Here is a 14,539-nt window from a genome sequence, read left to right as displayed (position 1 = left end):
TTTTAGATACAATAGTCCACATAAGATTTCTCATGCATCATGACATACAACTACTCATCGTCATCTCTTACCCGTAATATGCATATCCATTTATCTCAATATGGATTGGAGAATTCAAGAGATGCACCCAACAATTGGTGTCTCTTAGTATCTAAAATTATTTAAATAGATTTATATCTATATTTGGATTATGAACTGAATATGTACACATATATTCTATTGTGAACCAGTTGGAGATATTTGGTACAAGAAGATAGCCAAGAAAGGCTACAGATACTGACTCTTAGATAAGGAGCCATGGACATTTGTCTACTCGCCCCGAATTAGGGCTATTAAGTTTCAAATGCAAGTTGTTCTTGAAGGAAAGAAGCATAAAAGGGTCTTTAAAATGGATCTAGACACTCACAAGCACATCATGGGGTGTCTCACAAGTAACAATGGATATGCTAGCCAGTTGTTAAATGATTAGAACCATTGGGTTGGGTGCCATTTAACCATGCAAAATCATCATGGAAGGTGCCCATCCTCTTGTGTCAAAGTGCCATCACAATTCAATGTCCTAGGCTATAAGGAAGAGGACCCAGCTCATCATCAAATCTCTACCCTCAACCAAGTTTTACTGGGCCTCAAATTTGAAGGGTAACCTAGGATTTCATTTTGAAGGGTCATCCTTCTATTTAAGATGTTTTGATCATTTTTGAAGGGCACTACAAGACATTTTTTCCAATGTGGCACTTCTTTTTAAGGTTCACTTCTCTCTTGCCCTTCTTGGAAAGGGAAAACCCCCCTTTGAAGGGCATTGTATTCTTTTAGGGATTGAGTTTTGTAACATAAATATTATTATATAGAGACAATGGACTCTACTCATAGCTTAGAATTGAAATTCCAAAACCCAAACAACAAGAAGGCTAAGTTAAGGCAATTGGTCACTAGCCAAATGAACACAAAACATGAAATTGAGAAACTCAATGATAATCAATCATCATATAGGAGATCCACAACTTGGCTCCTTTGCTTTGCCTTCTTTAGATCCACAACTTGGCTTTCCTAGCTTTACCTTCTTGTTTGGTGGAGGTTCATAATCAATCTCTCCATGGATTGCCTCATCATCTTCCACTCTCTCCTCCCTAATAGTTTCATGACACGGGCACATCCAATCTATCTACATGTTAGGCAATAGATATTTACACAATCTACATGCTGATTTCCTTCACGAATAAGAAAAGCAATAGAAGTGCACAAGGTATAAACACAAGGGAGAATCAGATGTGGTAGTCATCAATGAGGTGGCCATTGTATGCCTATCAAATCTACAGAAAACAACTTTCAATTTTATGTATGCTACTATGCGTACCACTATCTACGATTGTCATTTGCAAGCTGTTTTAATTATTTTCTCCCTCAATTTGAGGGTGCGGATATTGTCCTTCGAATGCTCCACTATCTCCTCGATTTTAACAATGGCTCCATTAGAGGTCATAAGTTGTATGATGATTCTAACCAGCTTGTTTTTTTAAATGGCATACTAAGATATGAGAACTTTGTGCTAGCCTTGCTCTTGAGAATTATCTTGATATTGCTCATTAGCATATTGTGTAGGTTGTCTATATTGATTTCCTTGATTTGATGTTGACTGCCAATTGTATTGCACTGATCAATAGTTATATCCCAATGTTTCTTCTTGCATTTAGGTTAACAATGGCTTGACATTCTATAATAACATTAGCCAATCTTTCTAGGAGTATTGTTTTGATAACCTCCTATTCTAGAGTTTCCTCAAAGTCTAGGACTCCATGTCTCCATTTGAGTGGAAGGACATTGTGCTAATATTGATCTAATGAAGATTGTGAAAATTGATCATTAATGGAATGTCTACCAAGGCTTTGTGAATAGTTTTCAATGTCTTGATTGTCGAATTTGCATGAATTTTTGCCTTTTCTCCTATGAAATCCTTTTCTTGTAATGGAGAATTCTTGTTCATCACTTTTAGTATCAATGTTTGCACCTCTTTATAGCTATTTTTGCATAAGCATGTCTAACACAATTTCAAAAGATGATGGTGCATTTTTGGTGGCCATTGCCATCATAAAAGTTTGTCTAGATGATTAAATGCAATTCGCACTAATATTTCAATCTTTGACTCTTGACCATGTTGAAATATGGGCCTCATGTGGTCCTAACACCCCCCTAGGTACATAGACTAAGTGTAATACTTGGAATAGTAAGGTGGTGCCCTCGTGCCTCAACATGTGACATTGGAGCATGGGAGTAATCCCATAAGAAATAGTGTGCATAAGTGACCCTAAGATATATGGCGTGGCTGAAGCCTCCTCCTCACATACCTAACGATACTTTTGGGAAGAAGTGAGGAGGGCATGTGCGTGGCTATGGGGCTTCGAGTAGCACCCCACACCCAATGCATCTGCATGACCAACACATGGCAATTGATGGAATTTACAACATGGTATCAATGCACGGGAGAATCCCATACAACCCTGTGACGTTGACACATGGTGAGTGCACGTAGTAACTATGTGACTTGTTTGTGTGAGCCTACAGGAACTGGCAGCTAGGTGGTGGACTGGTGGTGGTGCCTGCCACACTACATGGTGTGCAGTACAACATGCAATAAATGTGTATGGGTGTCGCACGATGTGGCAACCTACACAATTGTGTTCCTTGAGTGCCAACTATGACTTCGTGACACTCGACGTGCATGCGCGGGAGGTGCCAATCCACGTGTGTTGTCACTCTGACTTGACAACTCTCTAATTTTTGACACTTGATTGGTGGTGGCCCTTTGTGATCAGTCATGTGTGATTGATTTGCACTGGGTGAACTCATCAGTGATTTGTGGTTGGTGTCCACCTTGGCCAAGTCCCTAGTATTAGGACCAAGGAGGGGTGTTGAAATGTTGGCCTTGTGTGGTCCTAACATTCCCCCCTAGGTACTTAGACTAAGTGAAATAATTGGAATATTGAAGCTAAGGGGCTGGGTGCCCTCGTGCCTTGACACATGTCATTGGAGGATGGGAGTAATCCCATAACCAATAGTGTATGTAAGTGATCCTAAAATATATGGCTTGAGTGTCCCAAGAATTTTAGGCTATGAGGAGGACATGTGTGTGTCTATGGGGCAGGGAGTGGGATCGCCCACCTAGCATCCTCACAGTCTAACACATGGCATTCGATGGCATTTCCAACACATCAATGGATGTCAAATAACATACTGTTTGTAAGGGGTTTTACACATACATACATATAATGTGTGTGTGTGTGTGTGTGTATGTGTGTTTGCATAGTGAAAAGACAAAAGACCAAAGCTAGACAATGAAACATGACTACTTGCATTAACGGAAAAGTTTGTACAAGTCGGTGAATCCCTGTTTATAAAGGAGACTAGCAGTGGGCGCTTTTGTAGAAATGACTTTGTGGAAACTGTATGGAAGTTGAGTTTGGATAAGTCCTGGCAAGCATAACTTTTATTAAAGAGGGGAGTCTACCTACCTACCACCATCCAACAAGAAAACATGATGAGAACCAAGTTAACTTCAGTTGGGAAGACAGGTGTCATAAACCCTCCTCCCTTGTTATCGCGGTCATAATAAATTAGACACTTAGCCCCATGAACCAAACAAGCGTGATGAAAAAAATTAAATACAAAGGATGGGTTTCTTCAAATGTCGAAAAAAGGTTCGGTTGAGTGGTTCAAGTGTGGAAAAAGGTTCGGTAGTATGGAGAGAAGGTTTTAATCTACATGTTTTTAAGGAAACAAAATTAATAGTAAATAAAGGAGATAAACAGCAGTTAATTTTGTTAAGAGATGGCATAAGTTAAGTAAACTTAGAGGGGAGAAATAAAAGATGGGAGAGGGGGAAGATATAATGTAGCAGAGGGGGAAATTGGAGGCAAGTGGGGTTATATTCTTCGATAGGGGAATTTTAATTGAGGGAAAAAAGGGGGGGAAGAGGATAAGATTTAATTGGAGAGGGTGGGGAGGGGTTAATGGAGAGGGAAAGGAAAAAAGGGGGCTAAAAGAAAAGGGGTTTAAATTAAAACATGAAGTAGTTATATAGAAAACAGAGAAAAGGGTGGGGGGAAATAGAATAGAGAGGGGGATTTTGGAAGATAAAAAATGGGGGGGGGGGGGGGGGGGGAGGTTAGCAGCAAAAAAGATTGAGGGGGGAAAGGAGAGGGGTATTAAAAAAGCAAATAATTAAAAAGGGAAAGGGCGGGGGGGGTGGGGGGGTTAGAAGTAACCAAAAAAGGGACCAAAGAGTCCCTTGTTGTTGATGGAGGAAGGTACGGGGAAAACTAAGCGTGGGAGTCGTGTTGAGAGCAGCACCAATCGTGTGCATATGATGGAGCCGTAGTGCCATTGAGAAGACGGAGCAGTTGGGGGGTAGCACGGGAGTTTGGACTCTAGAGCAGCTTAGCAGCAGAGGTCGCAGACCGGCCGAGGTGCAACAGCGCATTCAAGGTACTCATAGTAGTAAAGGAGAGGTAGTGCAACAGTCGAGGCTGAGAAGCAGTAATTATGGACCGGAAGGAGCTGCGAGGCAGTCAGCTAGTCTAGAGAAGGCGAATATGGACAAGAAGGAGCCACGAGGCATTCAGCTAGTCTAAAGAAGGTGAAACGTGAGAAGTATGATATTAGTGGGCGCGTAGTTTGTGGAGGCAGCTTTGGAAGAAACTAGAAAGCAAGGATAGGGAGGCAAAGTGAGATTAGACTTACAGTAGGAGTGCTTATATAGGCTAGGGAGTTTAAGTCGTGGAATAGGGTCGAGAAAGCAAGTGAAGGGAGAGAATTGGGTCAAGGGAACGTAGAGAGTAAAGAGTCATTAGGTGAGTCGTGAGGGGGTATACAATCTACATTATTGTCATAGTGGTTAGTTAAGGGTAGACAAGGTATTAGGAAAAGCGGAAAAAAAGAAAGGTAAGTAACATAAGGGGACCGTTTGGAAGGAATAAAGGAAAGTGGCAATACTAAAAAATTGTGCAATAATAAACGAAGTAAATAAGGGGTAAAAAAGATTTTAATAAAAGGAAAGTAAGGGGGTTTTTTAAGGGTAGTTGATGAATTAGAGAAGGGAAAGGGGAAATATCATAAAGGACTAGGAAAAAAATGAAAAAATTAATATTAACACGAACCGGCCGAGGTGCAGCAACGCATTCAAGGCACTCATAGTAGTAAAGGAGAGGTAGTGCGCAGCAGTTAAGGCTGAGGAGCAGTAATTATGGACCGAAAGGAGTTGCGAGGCAGTCAGCTAGTCTAGAGAAGGCGAATATGGATAGGAAGGAGCCGCGAGGCATTCAGCTAGTCTAGAGAAGGCAAAACACGAGAGATATGATATTAGTGGGCACGTAGTTTGTGGGGGCCGCTTTGGAAGAAACTAGAAAGCAAGGATAGGGAGGCAAAGTGAGATGAAACTTAGAGTAGGAGTGCTTATATAGGCTAGGGAGTCTATGTCGAGGAAGGGGGTCGAGAAAGCAAGTGAAGGCAGAGAATTGGGTCGAGGGAACCTAGAGGGTAGAGAGTCGTTACGTGAGTCGTGAGGGGGTATACAGTTTACATTATTTTCATAGTGGTTAGTTAAGGGCAAAAAGTGAATTAACAATTAACTAGAGTTAAAAAAGATAAGGGAATTAGGATGTTTAGAAGACAAGTAATAAGAAGAAGTATATATAAAATACACGAAAAATTTAAACAAGACAAGATAAATTAGTAAGGGAAAATAGGAAAATAACAAGGAAGAAATTAAGGGCAAGAAAAAAACATTTAAGGGAAAAGAAAGTAGGATAGTAGACAAGGTATTCGAAAAAGCGGGAAAAAAGAAAGGTAAGTAAAATGAGGGGACCATTTAGATGGAATAAAGGAAAGTGGCAATGCTAAAAAATTGTGCAATAATAAACGGAGTAAATAAGGGGTAAAAAAGATTTTAATAAAAGGAAAGTATGGGGGTTTTTTAAGGGTAGTTGATGAATTAGAGAAGGGAAAGGGGAAATATTATAAAGGACTAGGAAAAAAGGAAAATTTTAACAATAATTATTAAATAAGGAGAGAAAGAAAAGAATGAGGGGTTTAATTTGGGGGGGGGATTTAAGCGTTTAAAAAAAACCCAAGTAAGGAGACAAGGAGGGGGTAGAGAGAGATAGGGAGAGGGGAGAGAGAGAGAGAGAGAGAGAGAGAGAGAGAGAGAGAGAGAGAGAGAGAGAGAGAAATTAGGAAAAACAAGGGAGATTGAGAAAAAATACAGAGAAAATTAGGGACAAATTAAGGGGAATTAAGGGAGTTTGAGGGAAAAAGAAATTAGGGAGATTAAGGGGGGTTGTCGAGGGGAGCTCTAATGAGCAAGTGGCCAAACCAATGGAGGAATGGATAGTAAGTGTGTGTGTGTGTGTGTGTGTACATACATATGCACATACATACACAATACTCATACATATATATATATATATACTTTGTCGCTTACATATGTCCTTGCATGCATCGATTCATACATGCATGCATTTCAATAGATGAAAATATACAAAGCATATATATTGGATTGCATAGCTAAAAGTCAAATGGTTCTACTTCAATATACAAGTTGCGAGGAGGTCATAACAGTTTGCTAGAAAATAAATAACAATTTATGAATTTGTTCCAATAACTCTGAGGTTTAAGTACAAACATATTTTTTTATATATTATGTCAATAGAAGTTAAAACAATGCTACTTGTGTAGAGGATTTAACAAAATCATGATATTTCTAGTTTTGACTTGGTAACATGCACATTAGTGACTACACAATTCTAGCATGCATTATTATCTCTTGAACATTTGTTGATAGAAATCCAAATTTTAAAAAAATAAATTATATGGAGGTATCAATGAAAATGTTTCAACCACTTGAAAGCATCTTCAAGCAAGATTTTAGATCAAAAAATCCGCTAACTTCAACAAATGACACTTGTTAGGGCTTGAATAGAAAAAAAGTAGGGTTTGAATTAGTGATGCACTGAATTAATGAAGCAAAGACTACACATTTCATCGAGTTTCATGGAGGTCTTAAACCAAAACCATTTTAGAAGAGAAATTATGTGAGCTTGTCACTTTTTACTTCCTTCACAGTATCTCAAACTTCAGCCAGAATCTCACCTGCCATTCTTCATCTTTTATATCTTCTTGTGTAATTTAGTGTTACCATTGCAAGACTTTTTGCTCATATCATTTGTAAAAAAATCCTCATCGAGACATCTCCTTGCGTGATTGAGGAGTCGATAGGCACCTAAGGGAATTGAACCTCAACATTCTTTTGAAGTTATGACTATCATCCGCTCAACATGACACAATGTGGAGCTCACTTGACTATTCCTCAACATCGAGAAAGAGATTCGTTAGAGGAGCTCATTTTACCTAGTGAACGGCACATGATTTTGTGGTGACAAACAATATTGAATGTGATCTCATTGCCTTCATCTGCCAATCGGATCTTGGGGCAATAGAATCTCACCATGTGAGTCCAAAAAGCAACTTAATTGGCATATGCAATGGAGGCAATTGTGTGGATGATTGAGGTACGTATGGAGCTGAATTTGATTTGAAAACATAAGACAAAACACATTTTATGAGCTCATATCTCACCGTTCTTCACCATTTATATCTTCCCATGCACTTCAATATTACCATGGTGAGACCATTTACTCCTATCACCTCTAAAGAACTCTCCATTGACGCATTTCCTCACTTGATCGAGGAGGTTGACAAGCAACTTGGTGATCAAACCTCAACATGCTTTTGAAGTTCAATTATCCTTTGGTCAACACGACACATATCAAAGAGCTCGATTGAATATTCCTTATCAGTAAGAAATAGATTCACAAGAGGGCCTCATTTTACCCAGTGAATGGCGCATTCATCGCCTACATGCTAGGAATCGAGACGCAGGGGGTGACAATGAATAATTTAGAAAGGCTTCACATGGGATACTCGATCAAATGCTAATTGACTACATGTAGTGGTGCAGAAGATCTATGACCTAGGCAACATGGTTCAAGCAATAACAATATGGAAGCTTAATGAGTCAACGATCACAAATAATTTTTGATGCAATTTCATTGCTCTAATCACCCACTAGATCTTCAGTTGACAGAGTCTCGCCTACACAAATCTAAAAGCAATTCACATCGCATATGTAATGGAGTGTCCAATCGAGGTTGAAAGCTAAGATTGAATCACTAAAGCAACTGCTTCAATAATTATGATTTTAACACCATGACAAAGGTCCTATAGTTTTATAGTGTAAATATTACATTCTTTTGGGTTTATTTTCACTAAAAGATGATATCCAACATTAGCTAGTGTTCGTGCAACAAGTCACAAAGGGAGAGGGAGATGCTCATGAAACTCCATTCTTTATTAGGGGGATGCCCAACTTCATTACATTCCTTCTATCTCACGTTCTCTCCTTACAATAATTATTTTAGGTCATAATCTGTGTCCCTAATTCATGATGATATGGCATACCATATAGCCTATATACACTCTCCCCCTCTTTGGAAATGGCAAACGAGATTGCTCAGAATATTGGCATGCTGGATACAAAATCCAAATGACCAAAAATAGGCAACCCTCTAACAATTTTTTGTTTGCATCTCTTTCATCCTTCTATAATTGACATAGACAAGCCTTTTATGCCATAATTCAGCCTCTTGATCTTGTTTGTGACGACTTTTTGCAAACATACCTTGCTGTAAACAAGTTTGTTCCTGCATCAAAGGTAATATACCTTTGATGTGACCACTTTTTGCAAATATACCTTGCTGTAAATAGTATCCCTCTCTTATGGCTTTTGGCAACCAGTTTTCCAACTTTATCATTGTACAAAGCATCCAAATTTATTTAGTCTCACTTGGTAATCTTGGTCAGCCATTTGAACCATCGATTTTAGTAATGGCAGGAACATACAACTCACCACCCAAAGTGTTCTCTACACCATTTGTTGGAAAAGTCACCTCCCCATCTGTAAGCCCCCATATGAGGAGAGCGTGGGGGAGGGACACCTAGGGCATGTGCCCATACGAAAAGGTGAGGGAGGGGGCTGCCACATGGGCAGCACATGAGCTGCCATGTGGGCAGCACAGCAGCCTGGCAGAGGCGCTTCAAGGCGTGTGTATGGGCTGGAACAGGCCCCTACAGAGGCGCACAGGAGGCGGCACAGAGGCTGCATGTGGCGCAGCAAAAGGCGTCTGCAGGGCTGGCACATGACGCAGCAAAGGGGCAGAGGTGGAGGCCTTGATGGGCCACCACCTGGCCATAGATGTGTCCAAGGGTGGGGCCCAATGGGGGCTGCCCTTGGGGCCTGGCAGCAGCCCAAAAGAGCCTGGCAAAGGCCCTAAAGGGCTGGTCGGACCAGCCAACCAAGTCGGCCAGGATAAGGCTGGTTGGTCTGGTTTTATGACAGCCCCTTGGGGGCCTATAAAAGGAGGGCCTCCAGGCCCTCATTCATCATCTTCTGGAGCAGCCAGTCCACCAGTAGAAGGAGCAGCAGCAGGGCTATCTTTGGGCCTATGTGCAAGAGGAGGAAGAGACCTTGAAGCTGCAGACCTAGCTCACAAGAGGCTGCCCATCTAAGCTGTACCCAGGCAGTCAGGTGGAGAAGAACATTCTAGACAGAGAGTCTACTACGCTCGAGGTGGAGCACGCGGACTCAAGGTTCTAGAAGAGACTAGCAGATAGAGAAGGACCTTTGTTAGCACTTAGCCCTGGTATGAGCCTTGTAGGTCAAATCAACTCTATGAGTTGACTTCAATGGTCAACCATATGGTTGATTTGGGGGCCATATAGGCCACCTTTGTATTTCCCTCTTATCCATTTGAGCAGTACTACATTTTGCTCCAGCTTGTTGTTTGCTTCTTGCACTCCACTCCCGTTTCATTGCTTCCTGCACCCAACAGTGGTATTAAAGCATTTTGCTCTTGGAACCCGTATTTCCTTTTGCTTCCGTACAAGCTTTCCTCTTGCTTCCATTGCCTGCATCTTCAGCTAGCATGGAGGTGTTGTTCAATGTTAACAAAGTGTACGTACATGTCCGTACAGTCTCCCGTACAAGAGCTTCCATGGACTATGTCAGCGTCATACAACTTGTGTCAACGCCAGACACCTCTCATATAAAGTTGCGCCATCAGTCCGTACAACGTACTAAATCATCCGTACAGCCATCGTCGTCTAGACACGCTCATACCTACAAGGCTTCAATAGACGCACGTCATTCCTACACGTCTGTACAATTGACACATCTGTCCATACGATTGACGCCAAAGCGCTAGTGGAAAAGTGTGATTTTGATAGGCCCCTAGCTTGGAAAGCTCCTGGAAGAAGTGTGAATCAGATTTGGGCCTTTGGGAAGGCATGAACAGTGGGCATGTAGCAAAAACAAACTGATCTGGAGGCTCCTGGCACAAAAATGAATTTCGTTTTTGAGCTTCTGGCTGCCCACCATCAGCTCACAGACTGCCCTGGTAGTCAAAAATCTTCAAGGCGACGTGATAGAATAGCCCTAGAGCACTTTCCTAGCATGTGACTTGCCTCTCCCTGTTCTTCTGTGGTCCAAAGAACAGCCCTGAAAGCAAATTTCGACTTTCCTGCTTGCTTTCCAAGCCAGCTAGCCAAACATGGCTCCTGGAGCTATTTTTAGCAAAAGGGATTTTTACCCCTCTCTAATCTTCAGTCCCTTGCCTTGGCCCATGGAACTAATTGCACTAAAGTGTCCTTTGAAGCGTTTTAATCAGTTGGAGCCTAGGGCAGTCACCGTAAATTCCTAAAGCTTAGAAATTCACGTCCTCATGACAAGGTCTTCATCCTACTAGATTCAGGGAGCTCCGAGGACATCATTTCCACCAAAGCAGCTAAGCAGGCCCAATTGACTCTTACGCCGATGGAAACCATTGCCTTGAAATGACATTTCCGCACCATGGAAGCCACCTCAGCCACTCTAAAGATCTTAGGGTGGGTAGACAGTGAACCACTCAAGATCGCACCTACTCAGGCAACATATATCATCTTGGGAACACGATGGTGACACCAATTTGAAATTCAACCTGATTATCAGAACCACGGCTTGGATATCAAGATCCCAGGCAATGGGTCCAAATTCATCTCTTGGCTTAGGAATATTCCTCCTCGACCTTTGATTTCAGTAGTTCAGAGGGCTCGAGTCAAGACCCCCATGCAGGAAGCAGTACTACAACAGGACTCGGATGTTTTTCTCACGACAAGTCTCCTCCATCCCTATCACCAATACAACCGAAGGAGAATTGCATTGAACATCTTCCTAGATCAACCCTAGAAGTCAGCTAAAGACCTTAGGATTCAGTTCCGTCAGATCAGGATTTATGAGCCAGGTATTCAGCTCCATCAGATCAGGATTTATGAGCCAGATATTCAATACCATCAGTCAGGATTCATGAACCGAGTACACCACAGTCAGCCACCTCCTTCAGCATATGGCAAGGTCCTCTTCGTATCCTGGTTCGAGTTTCAGCAGCAGGTGATGTCACAGGCATCCTGAGGATGCTGGACTGCCACGTAAGCAACCACGTCATCCAGCCACACAGGCAGGCCACTTCAACCTGCACAGCCAGCAGCAGCAGTTGCACCACGTCAGTAGGGGCACCATGTGGCAGTTGGTGGGCTGTAGTAGGGGGCCAGTGCAGGTCAATGCAACAAGGCAAGCTGGTTAGTGCAGCCTGGACTGGGTCGGCCAGTTTCCGGGCCCAAGGGGGCTATAAAAGGCAGCCCTTGGCCCTCATTCATTCATCCCTCCTTCAGACTAGCCTTGGGGCTTCACCACCTAACTATAAAACACCACCTTCTGCCCCTCGTTTACCATCCCCATCCATCCATCATCATGGCCCCCCGCCATCATCTTCAGGCCTTTTCAGGACCCGGTTCAGTCCCGGACAGCAGTAGTTAGGGTTCTGCATTCGAGCAGTCCCTTTCCACCATCAGCACTCAGTTCAGCAGTGAGGGTTTAGTCCCTCCATACACTATTTCCATTCCTCTTTTGTAATGAGAGTTCATTCCCTCCATACAGTTACCAGTACTTAGCTCTTTCACTTATTTATAGTTCTATGGGCAAGACATTATTTCAGTTATTCTTTCCTCTTTGTACGCCCATTATATTCCTCCCTTAGACTCTCACTCACTCCACAGTTCCACTTGTGTTTTGAGTGCATTATTCTATCAATTCTAGTAGTACTGAGCAAGAGAGAAAGTGAGTTAGGCTTCCTCCTTGCTCCAAGTGAACAAGCCTCTACGCAGTGGTATGTCTGAGTGACACACTAAGATGCAGTTAGTGTATGCGTCTCTCTCTCTCTCTCTCTCTCTCTCTCTTTCCCTTCTTCCTCTATCTAAACTTCTCTTCAAATTTTCCCATCCCCTTCCAACAAACCCCTCAACCTTGCAAAGAGAAGTTTACTCCTTTTATTAAAAATTAAAAAAAAATCTCAACTCCTTAAGAGCACCTCTTTAAATTATGTCCACACTTTAGATAATTGCCGTTATTAAGTCTCTTTGCAGTTGAAAAAAGACATCTACTTTATATGAGTGATATGATCAAGCTTGTGTTGCTTCTTGTGTTAAGAAATGGTCTTTTAGTGAGAGCCTCTACAAAAGTCTTCATACCAACTAAGGAGAAGCCTGACCAGGATAATGTACAGCAAGAGATGCAGCTTGCCATTGAAGATCAGATACTCCTAGCCAAAGCAATGCAGCCATGGCCTTGGTGTGATCCTTTGAAAGCATAATTGGCAAAAGTGCTCTCCCCTTCATCCTACTAGCCAGCAAAGATGAGTTGCTGTTGGCCAAAGGCACGTCCTCGATATAATCAAGTTAATGTTACCATGCTCTCAACAGAGATTGTTGGTCGTGAGGCAAATGATGAGAAGAAGCGTGGCCATGGTAGGCTTAGTAGAGAATATAGACAAGCATGAAATAGACAAGTTACCACGTGCAAGACAATACGACTTTTTTTATTTTTTTTTTGAAAAGATGACATGCGCTTTGGAACGTTCTTCATAAATCCGCTTCTACATGCTTGGGGCATCAATGTGTAAGCGGTAATTGAATCTAAAGCCCTCTATGCTGTTCAATAAGAAGAAGAGATTAGGCACCTTAAAATTTTTGTTTCTACCTGCATAAACAACAAATATCCATCTCCAACCTTACTTGTAACTAACAAATGGTATCTTCTGGAGACAGCATACAGTGTTCTAAACCCAGAGGATCCAAACAAGAGGAACAGAAAGCTCAAAGAGTAGTTCCGTATGAAGCTTGCCTATCAGCTTGAGATTTAGAGCGGAATAAAAGCGTTTGACATTTAGGTTCGAATACAGTAGTCCGGAAAGGAATTAAAAGTACTCTTATTTATGCTCGAGGGTCCATGCCGTGTTGCCATACATACACAAACTCATCCCAAGCAGTACTGGCTAAAAGACCTTCTACAAGAAGGCTCATATCAAGCCCAACAGCAAACTCTGTGTGGTGGTCGTATCTAGCAAGTACTGCATCTTCAGGGGCTCGATAATCCCACATGCACATCGTCATGTCGTATGAACAGGACGCAATAAGACTCTCTTGATGAGGAGAAAATTTGACCCGTCTGACGGCATAAGTATGTCCTTGTAATATCGTGACAGGATGCCTGTGGTTCCGGACGTCCCACACCCGAATAGATTTGTCCACTGACCCGGAGACCAGCAAGCAATCGTTGTATTTATTCCAGTCGCAACCCAAGATCTCATACTCGTGTGCTGGAATGATGAGAGTGGAATGGGGTTCTCGGACATCCCAAATTCTCAGCGTGCAATCCCCAGAGGCAGATGCGAATATGTCAGCATGCCTAGGGTTCCATGTTGCACTGTAGACGCAATACGTATGTTCTCTGAATGTCCTCAACGATTGAGGCCTGTCTGTAGCCCAGAGCTTTACGCTGTCATCCCAAGAGCTGCTAATAAAGCAATCTTTGCGGACACAATTCCAGTCAACAGAACATACCTCATGGGAATGCTCCTCGAGGCTTCTGATAGGATTCGCCATTGGGGGAAGGGCAGTGTCCCAAAGTTTGATACTGCCATCTCCGCTTGCAGAAACCAATACGTTTTCGTTTCCTTCAGCCCAAGTGCAGTCGTAGAGGCCATCTGCTGAGTCGAAAGCACAGACCTCAACGATGCCATGAGGGGTGAGCTCAAGCACGTGTTGGCGCCCATTCCCGATGATCCCAAAGTTCTGGGCTGTTGCAACGGCCAGTCGGGTCTCGAGGAAAGGACTGAACTTGACAGAGTAACCATTGAATGCCGTCTTGAAAGCAGGCATGGTCTCAACAAATTGCCCCTTTCCTCAACAATGCACTTTTATTATAACTTATATAAGTCTAGCAGTCCTTGTTGACTAGGAACAAGGCTGCTGCTTTTAAAGGCACTTCCAACTCTCCCCAAGTTGCTGCCGCCCAGTGGTAGCGCTCCCTGCCTTAGTAGGGCCGGGGCGGGTGCCCCTAGAT

General features: G+C 42.5%; 1 protein-coding gene across 1 annotated transcript; it reads right to left on the bottom strand.

The window, feature by feature from the left end:
• Positions 1 to 13,338: 13,338 nt before the first annotated feature.
• Positions 13,339 to 14,385, bottom strand: LOC147896370 (peroxisomal targeting signal type 2 receptor-like). Its single transcript, XM_087382577.1, has one exon. It carries the CDS (start codon positions 14,353 to 14,355, stop codon positions 13,408 to 13,410), a length of 948 nt encoding a protein of 315 aa, XP_087238703.1. The 5' UTR covers positions 14,356 to 14,385; the 3' UTR covers positions 13,339 to 13,407.
• Between the last annotated feature and the right edge of the window lie 154 nt (positions 14,386 to 14,539).

Source organism: Dipteris shenzhenensis, chromosome 12 (assembly GCF_047967505.1).
Source record: "Dipteris shenzhenensis isolate YYH24624 ecotype China chromosome 12, Dip_SZ_1.0, whole genome shotgun sequence".
Taxonomy (NCBI): Eukaryota; Viridiplantae; Streptophyta; class Polypodiopsida; order Gleicheniales; family Dipteridaceae; genus Dipteris; species Dipteris shenzhenensis.
The sequence above is the reverse complement of the archived record's forward strand: the minus strand, read 5'-3'. Positions and strand labels throughout refer to the sequence as shown.